Source organism: Bos javanicus, chromosome 28, assembly GCF_032452875.1.
Source record: "Bos javanicus breed banteng chromosome 28, ARS-OSU_banteng_1.0, whole genome shotgun sequence".
NCBI classification, from domain to species: domain Eukaryota; kingdom Metazoa; phylum Chordata; class Mammalia; order Artiodactyla; family Bovidae; genus Bos; species Bos javanicus.
The window spans coordinates 14,304,633-14,327,741 of NC_083895.1; the positions used below are offsets into that span (position 1 = coordinate 14,304,633).

General features: G+C 40.1%; 1 protein-coding gene across 1 annotated transcript in view; it reads left to right on the plus strand.

Annotated features, from left to right (window-relative positions):
- The first annotated feature begins 9,099 nt into the window (after nt 1-9,099).
- The window catches only part of LOC133240350 (uncharacterized), a 37,284-nt gene continuing 23,274 nt past the window's right edge, over nt 9,100-23,109 (plus strand). Inside the window, exons 1-3 of the mRNA XM_061404971.1 lie at nt 9,100-9,143; nt 10,818-11,892; nt 13,269-13,327. Coding sequence (XP_061260955.1) covers nt 11,645-11,892; nt 13,269-13,327 — 307 coding nt within the window. The 5' untranslated portion in view covers nt 9,100-9,143; nt 10,818-11,644. The remainder of the gene's footprint in view (nt 9,144-10,817; nt 11,893-13,268; nt 13,328-23,109) is intronic.

Genomic DNA, 23,109 nt, shown 5'->3' on the forward strand with positions numbered 1-23,109 from the left:
TAATGCAGTCAACCTGTAACATGGCTAAACTGATCCATCCAGGGAATGGTGCCAAGTTAATTGTTGGTCTCTGCTGTTGGGAGATTAATCTCTTAACAGTGAATTTAGCCAGATCAGTCTTGTTGAGTGAAAGTCCACTTTGCTGAGCCCATGCATAATTTCCTTCACTGCTGCTGCAGCCACTGTGTTCATGAGCCCATTTGGCAATGACAAGTGGCTGGGTAATGGAGCTGACTGATAGGAGACTGGCATCGCAGAATGTGTCCTCTGATGAGGTCACCCTTTGGTGAGCATTCACATGGTACACAAAGACCTTCACTCTCCTCATCTGGAAAGGTCTAGATGTGCACCTCTCCCCCTGAACTCCCTTTCACAGGTTTTCCAAGGTACCCCTCCTTAGTCCTTGATCATTTAGCCAAACCATAGGGCTTCCTTGGTGGCTCAGAGGTTAAAGGGTCTGCCTGCAATGGGGAGACCTGGGTTCGATCCCTGGGTCGGGAAGATCCCCTGGAGAAGGAAATGGCAACCCACTCCAGTATTCTTGCCTGCAGAATCCCATGGATGGAGGAGCCCGGTGGGCTACATTCCATGGAGTTGCAAAGAGTCAGACATGACTGAACGACTTCACTTTGACTTTAGGCACTGTGCATAAATAAGTGTTAACTCATAACTTTTGCCGTTTCTCCTTCCAGGCAAAATAAATCAGGTGATGTCACCACCAACTTTCAAGACCATCTCAGAGTGGGGCTGTGGTGCTGCGTACCATGCAGAATGATCTGATCTAAGCCTGAGGTTTTTTTCTTTCACTGGTCAGCTCGTCATAGGGAATTCCTCATGAAGCCATAGCAGTGGATTGAGGGGGGTGAGGGGTTGCCTGATAGATATAGTCCAAGTATTTATAGGCATTGAAGATTCAGCTCCACTGAAATCTGTTATTTCCCCATCCCAGGGATTCTTTCCTAGTCAGTGCCCTAATTTTAATGAGACCATGTAAGGTTGGAAATTCAATGTACATAGTAATTAAGCCACCCAACAGATTTGTCATTGGATTTCTTTTCCTAAATCTCAGCCCTGCAGCTTTAGGGGATGAGGTGCTTTCAGAATTATCATTGAAGCTTTAGGGTCTTTGTGGATCTTGAGCTGGGAACTTAAATTCCTGAGCGTCTCATGTTGTTTCCCAACATTGTCCAACACATTTAGAATAAACAACCAGTTTCATACTCCTTTTGTTCACTAAAATACCTAGGAGAGAACATCTTTCATTCCCAATAACTTGCTTTCTGTAGGCACATGATAATAAGTACCTAGAGGTAATCATTTGAGTAACTGTATTGCCACTGCAAATCATGGACTATCGGTACCTCTTTATACCTGAAACAGTATCTTTAATGGTTTTAAATCTGACTCTAATCAGATCGGCGGTGGTTTAGTCGCTAAGTCACGTCTGGCTCTTGCGACCCCATGGACTGTAGCCTACCAGGCTCCTCTGTCCATGAGATTGTCCAGGTAAGAATACCGGAGTGGGTTGCCATTTCCTTTTCCAGGGGATCTTCCCAACCCAGGAATCTAACCCTGGTGAAGCAACACTCAATTTGGTACACATTTGTGATTCAGGAGGATTTAATTAGAGACATAGAACCATAAGATGAATGTGTATGTCTAAAGGGATTTATTACGGGGCTTTGGCTCTCTACAACTGTGGAAACTGGTTAAGCGGTGTCTATGAGGTTGTCTCCATGCCTGATGAAGACATTTGACTAAAGTGCTCAGGGCAGACAATAAGGGAAAGGAGATGGATGTGACGTGAAAGAGAGCAAAAATATGAGAACTCACAACAATGAGTAGTGCCGACAAGGAGGGGCTAAACCTGGAGACAGTTCTTATTGCCTCTGGCCTTGGTGTGGTGTCCTTCAGAAGCTAGGTCCCTCAGTCAGTGAGGGGATCACACATATCTGGTGCGAGCATTAGAGATGCCAAAGGACCTATGTGGAATGGTCATAATTCTAGTGGTGTCTCATGCCAGTGAGGTGGTCAGTAGATCAGCAGCAGCATGTTACAAAGATACAAAATGGCTATTACGTCATTACACACTCCAGGTCTTGCACAAGAATATCTTTTATGGCCCACCCCAATGGGAAACATACAGAAAAGGGAACTCAGAAATGTAGTTGAGCCTAGTCTAGGTAACACATTACTAAGCAACCACATTGGCCTATAAAGGAACTGTGAAATCAGTTCAGTGAATCAGAGCTAATATTTTTAAAGAAATAAAACATAATGTCAGAATTCATTAGAGATACTAACAAATAGTATTTTGTGAAAAATATTTTATAATCAGTTATCATGGACTGAATTGTTTTTCCCCCAAATCTATCCCAATGTGACTGTTTTGGAGATAGGGCCTTTAAAGTGGAAAAGTGAAATGAGGTCATAAGGATGGGCTCTAATCCAACATGACTGGTATCCTTATAAGAAGAGAAAGAGACACCAGAGACAAGTATGCATAAAGAAAAGGGCATGCAATAACACAGAAGGCAGCCATCTGCAAGCCAAGGAGAGAGGCCTTGGGAAAACAAGCCTACCAATACCTTGACCTTGGACTTCCAGTTTCCAAAAATGAGTCAAATACAGTTGCATTAAGTTACCTCATCTGTGGTGGTACTTTATTTTGGCAGCTGAATGTTTGTGTGCCCTCCTCTCACCCCTAAATTCATATGTTGACATCATCTCCAGTGCGATGGTGTTAGAAGGTGGGGTAATTGAGAGGTGATTATGTCTGGAGAGTGGAATGCTCATGAATGGGACCCCACAGAGCTCCCCAGCCTTTCCAGCACATGAGAACACAATGAGAAGGTGCCATCTGTTAACCAGGAAGACTGTTCTCACCAGAATGCAGCCATGCTCCTGCATTGGTCTTGGACTTCCCGATCTCCAGAACTGTGCAAAATAAAGTTCCATTGTTTATAAGCTATCCAGTCTGTTAGTAGTTTGTTATAGCAGCCCCAATGGACTAAGGCAGCAGCCTTGGCAGACTAGCACATATGCGTACCAAAGATTGAATTTGTCTTCTGGCAGCTTTTAAAAAAGAAATTAAGATAATATTTTTAGAGCAGTTTTAGATTCATAGCAAAATTGAGGGGAAAATGCAGGGATTTCCCATTTCCTCCCCCTCACACACGTACACCCTCCCGTTATCAGCATCCCCCAGCAGTGGCATATATGTTAAATTGATGAACCTACACTGACACATCATAAACGTCTATCAATTACATGTCACTCTTGATACTGTGTATCATATGGGTTTAGACATGTACTGATGACATTTATCCATCATTATGGTACCATAGTGTTTTCACTGCTATAAAAGCCCTCTGTGCTGTCTCTTCATCCTTCCATCTCCACCCCAACCCCTGATCTTTTTATTGTCTCCATAGTTTTTCCTTTTGTGTTAACTTTATCCCACTTTATAATGTTCCAACTTTTTTGTGAAGGTATCATTTAGCATACAAAATATTTTAATGTGGTCTCATTATTTTGTATTCCTCAATAGAATATAAACTATATTCAGAGCTTGGAGTTTTATCTACTTTACACACTACTATGAATCCAGTGCCTAAAACTGGCTGCTGTTTTTCAACTCAATGAGTGTCGAATGAATGTTTGTATTGGATCATGAGTTTAATGTATTTGTTAAGTAAATTAAAGTTGAAGATCCTTGCAAGCTTTGGCAATGTCTTACAAAGAAACGTAGTCTTATACAATCTAGCCATTGCTTTCCTAGGTGATTACTCAACTTATTTAAAAGCTTACATTAACACAAAAGCCTGCATAAAAATATAGCAGGTTTATTATTTCCAAAATTAGAATTAACCAAGATATCTATCAGTAGGTAAATGGATAAGCAAAATGTGGCAGATCTATACAATGGAGTATTGTTCAGTGATAAATGAGGTGTCAAGTCACTAAAAGTTTTGACGTTAACTTAATAAATGATAGAGGTATAACTGCCTGTAAATGTAGAAAATTGTTACCCCATCCCATTTAAAATGTGCATAAACTCCAGAGATTAACTGATTGATTTTTAAAGAAATTGGCTCACAAGTAAGACTGACTGTCAGTAAGACTGACAAAGGCTCCAAGTGAAAAGTGAAAGTGTCAGTCACTCTGTTGTGTCCGACTCTTTGCGACAGCATCCATATCCGTCACTGTGACTTCAAGCATATAGAAGGGATATCTTAACATGCTGCACACCACTGAATGCCTAGAAATTTCACTAAGGTAATGAATTTTTTCAGATTTATTTTCCACCATTTGACATGCAAATATATTTCTGCCCTTTTCTCTTTCTCTCTTCCAGTGACTTCCATAACGCAAAGCACATATTGGTTTTTCATCCATGGATTGTTGTTAAAATTGGTGTTTCTATAGGGAGAGGGGACTGGAATTTTATTTTTGCTATCTTGCTAACTTTCCATTTATCTAGATCTTCATCAATGACATTTTAATTGGGCAAGTCTTGTACAAATCTTTTCATTGTAGAAGTATTACACTTTTGTTAAATTCACTCTGGAGAATTTTTTCTTTTGATGCTATTGCAAATGAGTCTGTTGTCTTAACTTTGGGTTGCTCATTGCTAATGTATACAAGTTCCATTGATATTTATATTATTGATCCTGCATCCTTAACTTTACTGAGCTTATTTATTGGTTCTGATATTTTTCAGTGAGTCCCTGAGCATTTTCTACATACAAGGTCAAGCCATCTGCATATAGCCGTAGCAGTACCTCTTTATTTCCCATTTTATGCCACTTACTCCATTTTCTTTCTTAGTTGCCCTGAGACCTGCAGTACAATATTACCTAGAAGTGGTGAGAGTAAGAGAAATAGAAATGAAAAGAGGATTCGTACAGTTTAAAAAAAAAAAGAGAGAGATATCCCCACTTCTTTTTCTTAGAACATTTTCTTTTGTAAACTTGTAACTGTAAATGCTTTATCCATCCCTTTGGGATGAATATGAACCTTTTTAAAAGCCTTTTGGCAGTTTAACACCCTTACAATATCTTTCTCAAGGAGCCTTGGAGTTATCTCTTTGAAGTGTACCCTTCCAGGGTGTTTGCACTCCCAATTTCTCAGTTTCTGTAGGAGGGTAGGAGCCTAACTTCTTCTATGGGTGCCTTGCTCCAAGTTGCAAAACTACCTCCTTTCAAATAGATATGAGAAGCTTCAGTTAACACAGATACTCATCCCAATTACCAGATGAATTTAAGGTAAACTATGATAAATGATGGAGAAGGCAATGGCACCCCACTCCAGTACTCTTGCCTGGAAAATCCCATTGATGGAGGACCCTGGTAGGCTGCAGTCCATGGGGTCACTAAGAGTCGGACACAACTGAGCGATTGATTTCACTTAAACTTTTCACTTTCCTGCATTGGAGAAGGAAATGGCAACCCACTCCAGTGTTGTTGCCTGGAGAATCCCAGGGACGGGGGAGCCTGGTGGGCTGCCGTCTATGGGGTCGCACAGAGTCGGACATGACTGAAGCGACTTAGCAGCAGCAGCAGGATGATAAATGATAGTGTCAAGTCCTCTTACTTAAGGTTTAGTTATTGTTTATCTTGAGAACATGTATGTAATGAGTTGTATCCAATCAGCTTTATAAAAGGGTGCAGTTTCTTTCTGGCTTTGTAATCTCTTAGCAGACTTCTTATAGTGCACATCACATTCTTCTTTTATGATTATTCAGTAATAAAATTCTTTTGTCTTCTACCTTTGTGAATAGACTTTCATGTTGGGAGAAACTTTTAATTATATTTCTTCAGCAATTTTGATAAGAATGGGATGAGTCTGGTAGTTCCTGATTTGAGCAGATCAGCTGAAAGTCTTGGCCACACAACAATCAGGTAGAAGACCCTAAATTATAAATACTCTTCCTCCTAGCCCTCTGTTCTTTTGGAATACTATCTAAACAAACCACCCAAATTCAAGATTTTACTTTTGAATAATTATGGGTAATAATTATTACCCAGATCTCATCATGATCACTGGATGATTGGAAAATATGGGAAGCCAGTAATGTTGCCTGCTGGTCTCTTTTAAAAACAGTTAATATGTGTCTGTCGCATTTGGAATTGGCACACATATGAGATTCCAGTCCTGCAGTAGCCAGAGGACAATTCTTTTGTTTTGCAGAGGTTCTTAGAAGGGAGTCTATCCCAGTAAATGAGTTGCTGATATTTATGGGATGAATATAATTCTAACCATTCCAAGAGGAAATTTAAAAATTATTTGGATAACTAGAAGAAACTGTTGAAAAAATTAAAGAGAAAATGCAAGACAAATACATTTTCTCTCTCATAGAACCCTGCTTCTCCTCACTGTTTGTCCCTGCTCCTCCTGCTTTTCCTGGATGTCTTTGCCCCTCCATGCCTCAGACTGACTCGGGGGGAAAGGGAGATGATAATCTTTCAGATGGGTGGTTCCCATCTAGGCACAGCTTCTTTGCTGCTAAGTTGCTTCAGTCATGTCCGACTCTGTGCGACCCCAGAGATGACAGCCCACCAGGCTCCCCCGTCCTTGGGATTCTCCAGGCAAGAACACTGGAGTGGGTTGCCATTTCCTTCTCCAATGCATGAAAGTGAAAGTGAAGTCACTCAGTTGTGTCCGACTCAGCGATCCCATGGACTGCAGCCTACCAGGCTCCTCCGTCCATGGGATTTTCCAGGCAAGAGTACTGGAGTGGGGTGCCATTGCCTTCTCCAACAGCTTCTTTAACTGGTAATAAATTACCTGCTCAATTTGAGAACACAATTAATGTACTTTATGGCCTAGACTGAGTCCACTTCATGTCTTAGACGAGGTGACTCCTTCAGGAGTCCCTTATGCTCCACACACTGCACAGCTATTAATAGAAAGCCAGAAATGATAGAGCATCATGGGAAGATTAAGAGATCTGCATGGAAGGCAACAGGGAGAGTAGCTATACTAGTCACTTGGAAAAAAGCAAAGAAACAAGGTATTGAAATAATGTAAACACAGGAAGGGAAACTAAAGTGCCCTGGTTACAATTTTTTTTGTGTTTTTTGTTTTTTTTTTTTGTCTCAATGCGAAGGAAGCCAGCTAGTCTATTTGGGTCACCAGCAGCACCAATGCCATTGAGAAGCTACTCAGGATGCCCATGTAATTCAAATGCCTTTCTTACCAGCTGATGTTTCTTATTTAAAGGCTTCTTTCCTCTATGCCCCAGAAATTTGCAAAAGTACACCTCAGGGTGTATTCAGTTTACAGCCCACACATAGGAATATATACTGATTATTAGATGAAATTGAGCAACCAGCAACTGTGTGGAATTCTGAAATTAGGAGATTTTGCTCCTTTGGTAGAGCAATCACATTGGGGTCTGGAAGATCACTACATCAGGGGAAGCTATCTGGCACCCCACCCCTCATAACTATGGAGTAACCAAGGCAGTTTCAAACTCAGAGAAGGGTTGCTGAAAGCTATACTTGAAGCCTTTCCACAAATGTTGAGCTGGGTGATGTTGCAGCAATGCACCTAGAAGACATGGGGGTCCCCCATCGATTTCCATCAGTGGTTTGCTGAGCTTTCTCAGAACTCCCTGGTTGGAACCTGGGGTCAGATCAAAATATGCTCTAGTTTTAGCAACCTTCGTTTTGACTCTCTTGCCAACTATCCAAATCCAAATTAAGGGAAAGTGGTAGGATGACAAGAATAGACAGTCAAATCTGAGCAGCAGGTACTCAACGTAGGGATAATCTAGAGAAAGACATCCAAGAAAAGAAATTGAAGACTTCTGTGTTGGCTGATCAGAACTCTTTACTAAAGGGAGAAATCCCTACTCTGGTTAACCCATGAAGGGATCAGAGGAGGCAGGGTCTGGAGGAGGCAGGGACTGACTACAGGGACAAGAGAATCAGGATGGAGAAGAACAAAACCTCCAGCTAGGAAATCTTGGCTAACAGCTGAAAATGGATAGATTGAGAGACTCTGAGGTGGGAAATGGTGAACCATATGTGTCAGTAACTTTTCCTCAGCCTAATCTCTTTGCCTGTTCTGATAAAGTTCTGCTTATCCTTCAGTTTCCTCAGGAATTTCTTGTTTTAGTATTCTGCATCAGTCTACTTATTCCTTTTCCTGTACAATTCACATGCAGTTAGGTCTTCTAACTAAGGAACTTGTGTTCTTGGTTTCTCCCAATCCTATAAACCTGTTGAGGAGAGACCTGTTGTGCAACTAAAGGCTACCATATTCTCTACTCTGGATGGAATATCCATGGAGCTTATTGAGGAAAAGACATCTGATTTGATCACACTGTGCCCTTTGAAAGAAAAAGAGGTATGGCAGAGAGGGGCATTTTCACACCATGCAGGGCAAGCACATCAATGCATCATGCTGGGTCTAGGAAATTATGTTTTATTTTCCTTCTATGCAATATGGAGAGGTTTTCTGAATTGGAAGATTTTATTTTTATTTATATCTCCCCAATAGTGGACATCTTTGTCTTGTTCCTATAATTAGGAGGAAAACATTCAATCTTCAATCCTCAAATAGGATATTGTTATTGCTTAGTCAATAAGTCATGTCTGACTCTTTGCGACCCCACGGACTGTAGCCCAGCAGGCTCCTCTGTCCATGGGATTTCCCAGTCAAGAATACTGGAGTGGGTTGCCATTTCCTTCTCCAGGGGAACTAGTATTATTAGATCAGATCAGATCAGTCGCTCAGTCGTGTCTGGCTCTTTTCGACCCCATGAATTGCAGCACGCCAGGCCTCCCTGTCCATCGAAAGAGATAAAATAATGTCTTCGTTTAACAGGAATTCAGATTGAGATATAGTAATTGAAGCAGAAGCTGTAAATACCCTCTACACCATCATCATCCTTTCAGCTCAAATGACCTAACGTAGTACTGGCAGAGTATTTTCTGATTCCAAAGTTGCAATCACAATTTCAAGTGCCAAGATAAAGTCCACTGCAACAACAAAAATAGTTTCACTTACGATTACAGAGATTATCAGTGTTTTAATAGCCTCATTATTTTTTTTTTCAGCATAGCCATGAGTACAAGCAATTACAATGTGGAAAATACGTATTTCCCCTTGCTTCTACACTGCTTTTGATGGAGGTAATACAAATACAAATTTTGGTGGATGTTTACATAAAGGTGAAGACATGTTTATTCCAAGGATAAACAAAGCATGAAAGATTATGTGGAAGGTGTTGATTGTCCGGCCACATTCTTCATAGTACTTGCTATTCAGATAGAGATACTTTTTATATTGATGTTGAAGTAATTGACATGAAGTTGTTCTCTTACTTCAGCATTTATATTATTAACATTTGAATTGAGTTATTAAAGGACTTCTGTGATTTTTGTTGGCAGTCAGTATTCTTCATTTCTCTTGCATTCAGAAACTCATTGACATTCTTTAACAAATACAGCTGTAAGAGTTCTCAGTTAATATTTAAAGCACTGAAATATTTAATCCTCCAGAAAAGGCCCCAAATTCTTATTTAACCTTTTAAATATTTAATTTAACCTTTTAAATGAAGCTAATTTGCTTATTTCTTGTTCGTAGTTTTCAGTATCTGTAACAATAGAATTATGGAATTTGAGAGAACAATTTCTCCTCTTTCAATAATGATTATAAAATGATTATGTGGATAATCATTAGTGTGCTTGCTATGACTGTATTTAGAAATGAGTTTCATCTCAATTTGATTTTTTTACATGGATGTTACTAACTGCTTGTCTAGCTTAAGGACAAGTGAAAGTATCATTTATAGTGTTAAAAGGGAACAGAAAAAACTGACAAAAAGTTTTTTTGTTAGTGGACATATTAAAAAATTATTAATCAAAGAGATCCAATATGATCCTGAAGAGTGGAAAAGGCAAGTTGTGCCATGAATGATGATCTTATGTGTTTAACGAATCAAATTTGAAGAGCAGTTCCCAGAGTTGTTAACTTTATGCCATTATATCCATTCATAAAGCTAAATGTGTTTTCTCATTAATGAATGTGCGAAATAAGTGAGATACAACTACAAAATAAGTAACCTATAATGAAAATGGAACCTGTAAATGGACAGTCTCTGGAATAAATAATGTAACTCAATTCTTCAAAACAAGGAACTGTTAAGGAGAGCCAATATTATCATAGAAATTTAATTGATGAGATACATAATTTAGATACTTAAAATTTATTTCAGATGAGCAACAAATAAAAGAGTGTCTCATGACTTGTACTTTATTTGCTAAATCTGGCAATTCTACCCAATGTACAAAATTGCAGAGCCTTTTTTTTTTCAACTGAAGTATAGTTGATTTACAGTGTTACTTTCAAATGTATAGCAAATTGATCCAGTTACATATGTATGTATATATATACATGGGCTACCCTGGTGGCTCAGTCGGTAATAAATTTGACTGCAATGTGGGAGACCTGGGTTTGATCCCTGGGTTGGGAAGATCCCCTGGAGGAGGGCATAGCAACCCACTCCAGTATTCTTGCCTGGAGAATCCCCATGCACAGGGGAGCCTGGCGGCCTGCAGTCCATAGGGTTGCAAAGAGTTGGACATGACTGAGTGACTAAGGTCACCAATATATATACTTTTTCTGATTTTTTCCATTTTAGGTTATTACAAGATACTAAATATAGTTCCCTGTGCTATACAGTAGGTCATTGTTTACCAATTTTATATGCACTTTATTTATTTTATATATAGTAATCCAAATTTCCTAATTTATCCCTTCCCCCCACTTCCTCTTGAGTAACCATAAGTTTGTTTCTATCGAAGACCCTATCCTAATTGAGATGGGAGAAATATAAACAACCTCAGATATGCAGAAAGTTAAGAGGAACTACAGAGCCTTTTGATGAGGGTGAAAGAGGAAAGTGACAAAACTGGTTTGAAGATCAATATTCAAAAAACAAAGATCGTGGCATCCAATCCCATCACTTCATAGTAAATAGAACGAGAATTTTATTTTCTTTTTTCTTGGGCTCCAAAATCCCTGGGGACAATGACTGCAGTTAAAAGACACATGTCCCTTGGAAGGAAAGCTATGACAAACCTAGACAGCGTATTAAAAAGCAGAGACAACACTTTACCAACAAAGGTCCATACGGTCAAAAACTGGTTTTTCCAGTAGTCATGTACAGATGTGAGAGCTGGACCATAAAGAAGGCTAAACTCGGAAGCACTGATGCTTTCGAATTGTGGTGCTGGAAAAGACTCCTGAGATTCCTTTGGACTGCAAGGACATCAAACCAGTCAATCCTAAAGGAAATCAACCTGAATATTCATTGGCAAGACTGTTGCTGAAGCTTCAATACTTTGGCCACCTGATTGGAAGAGCCTGCTCATTGGCAAAGACCCTGGTGCTGGGAAAGATTGAAGGCAAAACGGAGAAGGTGGCGGAAGAGGATAAGATGGTTAGATAGTATCACCGATTCAACGGGACATGCATTTGAGCAAACTATAGGAGATAGTGAAGCACAGGGAAGCCTGGCGTGCTGCAGTTCATGGAGTCGCAAAGAGTCAGACATGACTTACCGACTGAACAATAACAGGCTTTCAAGAAATGTACTGTGCCTTTTCTGGGACTGGACGCGGCGGTCGCTATGGCCTTCTGCGCATGTGCGCTCCCTCCTCCCCCTCCTCTCCCTGCTAGCCTGCAGGTTCAGGTCTGCAGCTGCAGTCTCGCGAGGAGAGGATTCCGGAGCTTCAGGCTTGTGGACCCGACTGCTGAGGAGCAGGACGGTTCGGTGGAGCCCCGCAGAGTTGAGACAGGCGACCAGGGAGCGGGTGAAGGAGGAAACGGCTTTGTCTCCAGACTCGGTGTGGCTCTGACTCCGTTTTTATGCTCCTGGTGAGGACCAGCACGTCCCAGCGCTTGTTACCAGGTGCAGCTTGTTTTTCTCATTTCCAAGGTGCGGGGTGGTCTGAGACCTTGGAAGACCGCGCAGAAACTGGCTTTTGGGCTCCCAGTAGATGTGCACTTTTCTTCTCTGCGAAGAAACTTGATTCCCTCCCCGCCCCCAACACTCAGGGCCTCGCCTAACCGCCTGTGGTCAGCTTTGCCTGTGCCCTCAGTAGCCCTAGTTGGCTTTTACAGGATGTCCCGCTTAAATTCCAGGAGCTTTAGATCTGGGACAAATATTCTGACCCTTTTAGGTCCACCTTTATTGCAACAAAATAGCTTTCTGTGGAGTAGAAAGGGTGATTCCGGGAGCAGGAGTCTCTAGCAGGACAGTCAGTTCGCTTGGGACCTCAGAGGAGCAGACTTTGGTCCTCCCGCTGGACCAGGTGGTAGTGATGGTGGAAACCTTGGGCCAACTTTCTGGACAAAAGGAACAGAAGGTACTCCTTCCTGGGAGGTTGTGAAGGCATCCTGTGGAAGGAAGAGCTGACCAGCCACAGGGGAGGGAGTTTACCTTCTTGCACCCTTCACTCTTTACTCCACTTGTATTCTGAGCTGCTCCTGCACTCAGCACAGCTAGAGAATACCTGATGTCCCCTGTCCTGAGCTTGCAGAATCAGAGATGGTGCTGCAAGACAGGTCGTTACGACTTGGACTTAAGACAGGTCTATTTACGTGTTACTTAAAGCATGGAGTTGGGGTGGGGTGGGCAGGAAGTGGGTAAAAAAGTGGTTAGTTTACAATCCTACATTTTGTTATGGTAGAATCAAGGACAGCCATGGAGTCTCTTGATGGTCCAGGGAAGTCTTTTCTGCCTTAACAACACAGAAACCAAAACCAGTTTATTGTTTTTAATTAAAAAATACTGTTGAGACCCGAAACCAAATTAAGAGTAAACTCTTTTTTTCCCCTTCCAAAAATACCCCATCCTTTTTTTTTCAGAACACTGTTGAGGTTTTTCTGGTTTGTAATGAACATTATAAATTTTGTGCTGAATATTTTTGCTCAGCATCAGTTTTAATGTTCTAATCTTGGCTTTTCCTAATTGGCTTAATTAGTTTAATGTGTTGTTCACATTTTCTGTATGTTAGAGCATACACTGTTAACAAATGAGTAGAAAACCAATGCTTTTACATTTGAAAACTAGCTTGTCTAAGTATTACATAATCATACCAAAGTCATCCATGGACATGGAGTGCTCCCTCCCTTACTGTTACCCTTTCTGCCCCTTCTCAAGGCATCTCCCATTCTAAGATGTTATGCCAGCTACTGGGGTAGAGCTTTTTAGGCAGGTGATATCACTGATGACCTTCCTTCTTTCTCAGGTGTACTCGCTCAGCTCTCTACATTTCTCCAGAAGCAACAGAAAATGATCACATTGCAGGTGAGTTGTTTAATTTATGCACAGTTTTGATTATTTGAAGTTTATACCATGTCTATACATTCATTTGAAATAGTAGAAATAAATGTTTACATCAGGGAAAATATAGAGCACAAGTCAGCAAATTACAGCCCATGGGCCAAATGAGGCTTGCTGCCTGGTTTTTTATTGCCCACACACTAAGAATTTTTAGATGATTGAGAAACAAATCAAGAGTAATAGTCTGTGATGTGAAAATTGTGTGAAATTCAAATCTCAGTGTCTGTAAAACTTTTACTGAGACACAGCTATGCTCATTTATGGCTGTGACTGCCTTCAGATTACAAGGGCAGAGTTTAGTGATTGTGACAGACAGCTCACAGACCTGAAATACCTACTATGAACATTTACTGAAAATGTTTGCTGACCTCTGATTTAGAAGAGCAGATCAGTAGTAGGAAAGAGATGCCATGTGGGTAAATGCAGATCCTATGATATTATTGAGCTGTGAAACTGAGCCATTAAAAAAATTTTTTTGATAGACTTCATTATGTGATGTTGTGAACCTTCTTGTGACAGTCTTGCAGTTGCATAAAGAAGTGGTTGGAATAAAGGGAATGATTCTTGTCTATTCCACAGGAAAAGTTAAGTGATGTCAAAAGAAAATACGTGATAAATAATTCAAGTGAATTAGAGCCAGCATTAGGACTCATGGTTTTTCAGAGAAGAGACAATCTGCATAGACCAGGTGACCTAGGTTATTTAGTAGGAGGAGGCAGGCTTTGTGACAATCCTGAGGGCTTGGCAAAATCTAAATCTTTGTAGAGTCTGGCAAGGGATTCTTCTTTTTTAATTTTGGTAAAATACACATAGCATAAAATTCACATTTCAACCGTTTTAAAATGCAGAATTTAGTGACATTGTGTATATTAATGATGATGTGCAACCATTCTTAAAAATACTTTAAGAATATTTTTGTCATACCAAAAGGAGACCCCATACTGTTGTTTAGTCTCTAAGGCCTGTCTGACTCTTGGCAACCCCATGTACTGCAGCCCACCAGGCTCCTCTGTCTGTGGGATTTTCCAGGCAAGAATACTGGAGTGGTTGCTATTTCCTACTCCAGGGGATCTTCCCAACCCAGAGATCGAACCTGAGTCTCCTTCATTGGCAGATGGATTCTTTACCACTGAGCTACCAGCGAATCCTAATAAGCAGTACCATCACTTAATAAACAGCTACTCCCCACTCCCCCCAGCCCCTAGCTACTGTTAATCTATTTTCTTCTTATGGGTTTGCCTATTCTGGACAGCTCATATAAGTGGAATCATGTAGCCTTTCACTTAGTGTGTCTTCAGGACCCTTCCATGTTGTAATTTGTATCATTACTTCATCACTTCTGTGACCAAATAAATATTCCATCGTCTATACTACCTTTTGTTTATCTATCATTTCATGGGCATTTGGGGGTGACTCCATGTTTGGTTATTGATAACAGTGCTGTGAGCATTCATGTACAAGTTTTTGTTTGAAGACCTATTTTCAGTTCTTTCCTAGGAGTGAAATTGATGGATCATGTGATAATTCTGTGTTTAACTTATTTTGAAACTGGTCCCTTGCCAAGTCCATATGAATTTTATGTTAGCTTGTCTATTTCCACACAAAAAGGCTGTTGCGATTTTGGTAAGGATTGCATTGAATCTATAGACCGCTTTGGGAAATATTGCCACTTTAAGAATATTAAGTCATGAGTATCTATGAACGTGAGATGTTTTTCCAATAAGTTAGATTTTCTATTTTGTAGTGTTCAGAGTACAGATCTTACATGTTTGCTTAAATTTACTATTAAGTGGTCTTTTAGACGATATTGTAAATGGAAGTCTTTTCTTAGTTCCCTTTTTGATTGCTTATTGATGGTACGTAGAAATACAACTGATTTTTTGAATGTTGAGCTTATACCCTGTTTTGCTGAATTTGTTCACAAGTTCTAATAGTTGCTTTGTAGATTCTTTAGAATTGTCTATATATGCAGTCATATCATCTGCACATAGAGATAGTTTCATTCTTCCATCCAGTTTGAATACCTTTTATTTATCTATTTTTTGCCTAATTGCTCTGGCTAGAATTTCTAGTGCAGAGTTGAATATAAGTGGCCAAAGCAGGCATCCTTGTTTTTGTTTTGTTTTACCATCTTAATGTTCTTAAGTGTATAGTTCAGTAGTGTTAAGTTTATTCACGTTATGCTACAACCTCCAAAATATTTTCATCTTATAAAACGGAAACACTGCACCCATTAAACAAAAACTCCCCATTCCTCTCTGCTCCCTGACCAGTGAAAGCCTCCATTCTACTTTATGTTTCTATGAGTTTGACTACTCTTTCATACTTCATGGAAGTGAAAGCATAAAGGACTTGTCTTTTTGTGACTGGCTTCTTTTAATTAGCATAATTCTCAGGGTTCATCCATGTTGTATGTGTGTGTATATATTATCACATTTTTGTTTATTCATTCATCTGTTGATGGACATTTGCTTCTGCCTTTTGGCTGCTGTGTATAATGCTTTTATGAACATGGATGTACAAACATGTCTTGAGATTCTGCTTTCAGTTCTTTTCAATAAACACCAAGAAGTGGTATTGCTGGGTCATATGGTAATTCAGTTTTTTTTTTGAAGACACCATATTGTTCCTCACAGCAGCTTCACCCTTTTATATTCCCACCAGCACTTATTGTTTTCAGGTTTTTTAAATAGCAGCTCTCATAATAGGTGTAGGTAATATTTGATAGTGGTTTTGATTAGCATTTCCCTAATGATTAGTGATTTTGAGCATATTTTCATAAGCTAGTTAGCTAATTGTATATATTTGTTGGAGAAATGTCTTCAAGTCCATCGTCTATTTAAAAATTTTGTTGTTGTTATTGAGTTGTAGGCATTCTCCTCAAACAGCCCCAAAACAGATCAAAACACAGTTCTTTGAAAATAAGGTACATATAGGTATATCTTACTGTGCTTTGCAGATTTTTTAAAAATAAACTGAAGTTTTGTGGCAATTCTGCATTAAGAAATTCTATTGTGATATTTTTGCAAGACCATTTGCTTACTTCTTAATAACATTCAACATTTCAAACTTTTTCATTATTATTGGGTTTGCCAAAAAGTTCATTCAGGTTTTTCCATTACCTCTTATGGAAAAACCCAAATGAACTTCTTGGTTAACCCAATAGTAAAATGGCTGTCTGAGGAGGTCTTACAAATAGCCGTGAAAAGAAGGGAAGCGAAAAGCAAAGGAGAAAAGGAGAGATACCCATTTGAATGGGGAGTGCCAAAGAATAGCAAGGAGAGATAAGAAAGCCTTCCTCAGGGATCAATGCAAAGAAATACAGAAAACAATAGAAAGGGAAAAACTAGAGATCTCTTCAAGAAAATTAGAGATACCAAGGGAACATTTCAAGCACAGATGGGCTCAATAAAGGACAGAAATGGTAGGGACCTAACAGGAGCAGAAGATATTAAGAAGAGGTGGCAAGAATACACAGAAGAACTGTAGAAAAAAGATCTTCCTGACCCAGATATTCACGATGGTGTGATCACTCACCTAGAGCCAGACATCCTGGAATGTGAAGTCAAGCGGGCCTTAGGAAGCATCACTACGAACAAAGCTAGTGGAGGTGATGGAATTCCAGTTGAGCTATTTCAAATCCTGAAAGATGATGCTGTGAAAGTGCTGCACTCAATATGCCAGCAAATTTGGAAAACTCAGCAGTGGCCACAGGACTGGGAAAGGTCAGTTTTCATTCCAATCCCAAAGGCAACGCCAAAAAATACTCAAACTACCACACAATTGCACTCATCTCACACGCTAGTAAAGTAATGCTCAAAATTCTCCAAGCCAGGCTGCAGCAGTACGTGAACCATGAACTTCCAGATGTTCAAGCTGGTTTTAGAAAAGGCAGGGGAAAAAAAAAAAAAAAAAGGCAGGGGAACCAGAGATCAAATTGCCAACATCCGCTGGATCACTGAAAACGCAAGAGAGTTCAAGACAAACATCTATTTCTGCTTTATTGACTATGCCAAAGCCTTTGACTGTGTGGATCACAATAAACTGTGGAAAATTCTGAAAGAGGTGGGAATACCAGACCACCTGACCTGCCTCTTGAGAAACCTGTATGCAGGTCAGGAAGCAACAGTCAGAACTGGACATGGAACAACAGACTGGTTCCAAATAGGAAAAGGAGTACGTCAAGGCTGTATATTGTCACCCTGCTTATTTAACTTATATGCAGATTACATCATGAGAAATGCTGGGCTGGATGAAGCACAAGCTGGAATCAAGATTGCTGGGAGAAATATCAATAACCTCAGACATGCAGATGATACCACCCTTATGGCAGAAAGTGAAGAGGAACTCAAAAGCCTCTTGATGAAAGTGAAAGAGGAGAGTGAAAAAGTTGGCTTAAAGCTCAACATTCAGAAAACTAAGATCATGGCATCCGGTCCCATCACTTCATGGGAAATAGATGGAAAAACAGTGGAAACAGTGGCTGACTTTTTTTTCCTGGGCTCCAAAATCACTGCAGGTGGTGACTGCAGCCATGAAATTAAAAGACGCTTACTCCTTGGAAGTAAAGTTATGACCAACCTAGACAGCATATTAAAAAACAGAGACATTACTTTGTCCACAGAGGTCTGTCTAGTCAAGGCTATAGTTTTTCCAGTGGTCATGTATGGATGTGAGAGTTGAAATATAAAGAAAGCTGAGCACTGAAGAATGATGCTTTTGAACTGTGGTGTTGGAGAAGACTCTTGAGAGTCCTTTGGACTGCAAGGAGATCCAACCAGTCCATCCTAAAGGAGATCAGTCCTGGGTATTCATTGGTAGGACTGATGTTGAAGCTGCAACTCCAATACTTTGGCCACCTGATGTGAAGAGCTGACTCATTTGAATAGACCTGATGCTGGGAAAGACTGAGGGCAGGAGGAGAAGGGGACAACAGTAGATGAGATGTTTGGATGGCATCACTGACTCGATGGACACGGGTTTGGGTGCACTCCGGGAGTTGGTGATGGACAGGGAAGCCTGGCATGCTCTGGTTCATGGGGTCGCAAAGAGTCAGACAAAACTGAGCAACTGAACTGAACTAAATACTATATTTGTTAAGGTGATCTGTGATCAGTGACCTCTGATGTTACAACTGCAAAAAGATCATGACTTGGTGAAGGCTCTGATAATAGTTCAATTCAGTCACTCAGTCGTGTCCAACTCTTTATGACCCCATCGACTGCAGCGCACCAGGCTTCCCTGTCAATCACCAACTCCTGGAGCTTGCTCAAACTTATGTCCATTGAGTCGGTGATGCCATCCAACCATCTCACCCTCTGTCATCCCCTTCTCCTCCTGCCTTCAATCCTTCCCAGCATCAGGGTTTTCTCCAATGAGTCAGTTCTTCACATCTGGTGACCAAAGTATTGGAGCTTCTGCTTCAGCATCAGTCCTTCCAATGAATATTCAGGACTGATTTTTCTTAGGATGGACTGTTTGGATCTCCTTTCAGTTCAAGGGACTCTAAAGAGTGTTTTCCAACACCACAATTCAAAAACATCAATTCTTTGGCTCTCAGCTTTCTTTATAGTCCCAACTCACATCCATACATGACTACATGAAAAACCATAGCTTTGACTAGACGGATCTTTGTTAACAGTATCTCTGCTTTTAATATGCTATATAGGTTGGTCATAGCTTTTCTCCCAAGGAGCAAGCATCTTGATCTCATGGCTGCAGTCACCATCTGCATTGATTTTGGAGCTCAAAAAAATAAAATCTCTCATTGTTTTTCCATCTATTTGCCGTGAAGTGATGGGACTGGAAAAGGTCAGTTTTCATTCCAATCCCAAAGTAAGGCAGTGCCAAAGAAATGCTCAAACTACTGCACAATTGCACTCATCTCACACGCTAGCAAAGTAATGCTCCAAGTTCTCTAAGCCAGGCTTCAACAGTACGTGAACCTCCAGATGTTCAAGCTGAATTTAGAAAAGGCAGAGGAGATAGAGATCACATTGCTAACATCCACTAGATCGTTGAAAAAGCAAGAGAGTTCCAGAAAAACATCTACTTCTGCTTTATTGACTATGCCAAAGCCTTTGACTGCTGCTGCTAAGTCGTTTCAGTTGTATCCGACTCTGTGCGACCCTATAGAAGGCAGCCCACCAAGCTGGGCTGTGTATCGACATTTTTTGTTTGTTTGTTTCTATACATAGAGCTGCATGAGCTGTTTGTATATTTTGAATATTAATCCCATGTCAGTTGCATCATTTTCGAATACTTTCTTCCATTCTTTTTTTTTTTTTTTCATTTTGCTGATGGTTTCCTTTGCTATGCAGAAACTTTTAAGTTTAATTAGGTCACATTTGTGCATTTTTGTTTTTATTTCCATTATGTTAGGAGGATGATTAAAAAAGATATTGTTGCAATTTATGTGAGAGACTGTTCTTCCTATGTTTTCCTCTGAGAGTTTTATAGTATCCATCTGGTCTTACATTTAGGTCTTTAAAATCCATTTTGAGTTTATTTTTATGTACAGATTAAAGAATGTTCTAAGTGTTGTACATGTAGCTGTCCAGTTTTCCCAGTACTATTTATTGAAGAGATTTTTTTCTCCATTGATTAGTCTTGCTCCTTTGTTGTAGATTAATGTCTTTTGTCACTTAAACGTGATTTACAATTTCACTTCCAAAGGTCCTTTTCAGAATATGACCTTTCAGTGAATTTTAACACAAAGGGTACAAAATGTATTAATTTACTAACTCAATTTTTATCATACACTGGCAATCTCTTTAATATCTAGAAATTAGATATTATAAAATTGGGACCCATTTGTCCAGTATATACATAATATATGCAGTGAAGTATATGTAACATATAGAGCAATGGACAAGTTGAAATGTTCTAGTACATACTAGCAAAACGTCTTTTGCAGTCTTCCCTCTCACCTCCGTCAATCCAATGAAAAAGCACAGAGTATACTGTTCAGGGAGGAGGTTTAACAATTCCATTTCTAGAGACAATATTTCCCATCAGTGTGTGTGTTTTTTTTTTAATTAATTTATTTTTTGGCTGTGCTGGGTCTCCGTTGCTGTGCATGGACTTTCTCTACTTGTGGTGAGCGGGGCTGGTCTTTGTTGCAGTGCTCAGGGTTCTCGTTGCAGTGGCTTCTCTTGTTGCAGAGCACAAGCTCTGGAGTTCAGGCTCAGTGGTTGTGGCACATGGGCTTAGTTCTGTGGCGTGCGGGATCTTCTGCACCAGGGATTGAACCCATTTCCCCCGCTTTTAGCAGATTCTTCACCACTGGACCACCAGGGCAGGCCTTCCCATCCGCTTTTAAACTGTATTTACAAGAAGTATTATTTTACTACTTCCCCTTTTAAATACATCAAGCACTTCTAAATACCTAGAAAGACTAGATATTTTATATGAGAATTTACTTATCCACTATGTACACAGAACAGTTAATTAAAATAGCACCCATGTAGCAATGGTTATAACCTGAAGTGAAGTGAAGTCACTCAGTCGTGTCCAGCTCTTTGCAACCCCATGGACTGTAGCCCACCAGGTTCCTCTGTCCATGGGATTTTCCAGGCAAGAGTATTGGAGTGGGCTGTCATTTCCTTCGCCAGAGGATCTTCCCGAACCAGGGACCGAACCCGGGTCTCCTGCATTGAAGGCAGACGCTTTACCATCTGAGCCACCAGGGAAGCCCTAACCTGAAGTATCTTCTAAATATGACTATTTTGACCTAACCTATTCTTTCCCTCACTTCCTTCTCTCCACCACCAATCCAGTGGGCAAATAATAGGCACATGTAATGTTTAGAGGTAGTTGAACAAATTCATATCCAAACATCATTTACAGAAGACAACCTTCCTATAAATTTCAATAGATAGTGTACAAAATGTGCTAATTTTATTAGTTTCATACAGTGGCGATGTCTGTAACATCTAGAGACTAGATGTTGCAAACTTAGGACTCATTTGTCCACTATATAGACTATATACACAACAAAATAAAATATACATGAACACAAAAATGGTTCTGTCTGAAAATGTCCAGGTATGAACACACTAGCATGTTACCTTTTCTAATTCTTTCCCTCCCACTTCCTCTGAGCCACTGAATAAGTACAGACAATAGTATACTGCTCACAGAGGTGGTTTAACATTTAACATCCCCAAAGACCTAATTCTATGAATTTAACCAAAAAGATATTTACAAAGTGATTATCTTACTCCCTCTACATTTAAAATACATTGGGCACCTCTAAATGCGCTAGTTATTTCACACAAAGACTTAATTTGTCCACTATATATAGAGCAGTCTTGAATAAACAGCATATATGTAACCGTTATAATCTGAAAGTGTCTTCAACATATGAGAACACTGTAGCCTAAGACCAATACCCTTCCCTTCTCTTCCACCTCCACCAACCCAAAGGGCTATAATGCTCAAATTTTCAGAAGACAGTCTTTCCTAGAAATTTTAACACAAAATGTATTATTTACTAATTCTAGTTTTGTCATACACTGGCAACCTCTATAACATCTGGAAAGACTACATGTAAATTAGGACTTGTTTGTCCATTACATGCACTAAATACACAGCAAAAGTGAAAAGCAACGCACAAAGACAATGGTTAATCTTGCCTCAGTATAAACACACTGGCACAGAGCTCTTTTCACTTCCATCTCCTTCCCCTCAGTGCACAAACACAGTGCGTACTGTTCAGAGAGGTAGTTTGGCCAGCCCCTCTGAAATTAACAATATTCATACAAATTTTAACAAAAATGTATTTACAAAATGCCTCTTTACTACCTCTACTTTTAACGTATATCAGGCACTTCAGAACGTCTAGAATGACTAGATATTTCCCAAAAAGTACTTACTGTCAACCATACACACACACACAGTTGTTCAGTGGCTAAGTCGTGTCCAGCTCTGTGTGACCCATGGACTGCAGCATGCCGGGTTCCTCTGTCCTACACTGTTTCCCAGAGTTTGCTCAAATGCATGTCCATTGAGTCAGTGATGCTATCCAACTATCTCATCCTCTGTCACCCTCTTCTCCTTTTGCCTTCAATCTTTCCCAGCATGAGGGTCTTTGCCAGTGAGTCAGCCTTCGCATCAGGTGGCCAAAGTATTGGAGCTTCAGCATCAGTCCTTCCAATAAATATTCAGGGTTGATTTCCTTTAGGATTGACTGGCTTGATCTCCTTGCTGTACATGGGACTCTCAGGAGTCTTCTCCAGCACCATAGTTCGAAAGCGTCAATTCTTTGGCAGTCAGCCTTCTTTATGATCCAATTCTCATGTCCATAGATGACTACTGAAAAAAACCATAGCTTTGACTTATGGACCTTTGTCAGCAAAGTGATGTCTCTGCTTTTTAATATGCTCTCTAGGTTTCTCATAGCTTTCCTTCCAAGGTGTATGTGTCTTTTAATGTAAGGGCTATAGTCACACTCCCCAGTGATTTTGGAGCCCAAGAAAATAAAATCTGTCATTGCTTCCACTTTTTCCCCTTCTATTTGCCATGAAATGATGGGACCTGATACCATGATCTTAGCTTTTTGAATGTTGAGTTTCGAGCCAGGTTTTTCACTCTCAAGAAACTCTTCATATAGAGTATTAACTCTGATGCTGGGAAAGATTGAGCCACAAGGAGAAGGGGGTAGTAGAGGATGAGATGGTTGGATGGCATCATTGACTCAATGGCCATCAGTTTGAGCAAACTTCAGGAGATAGTGAAGGACAGGG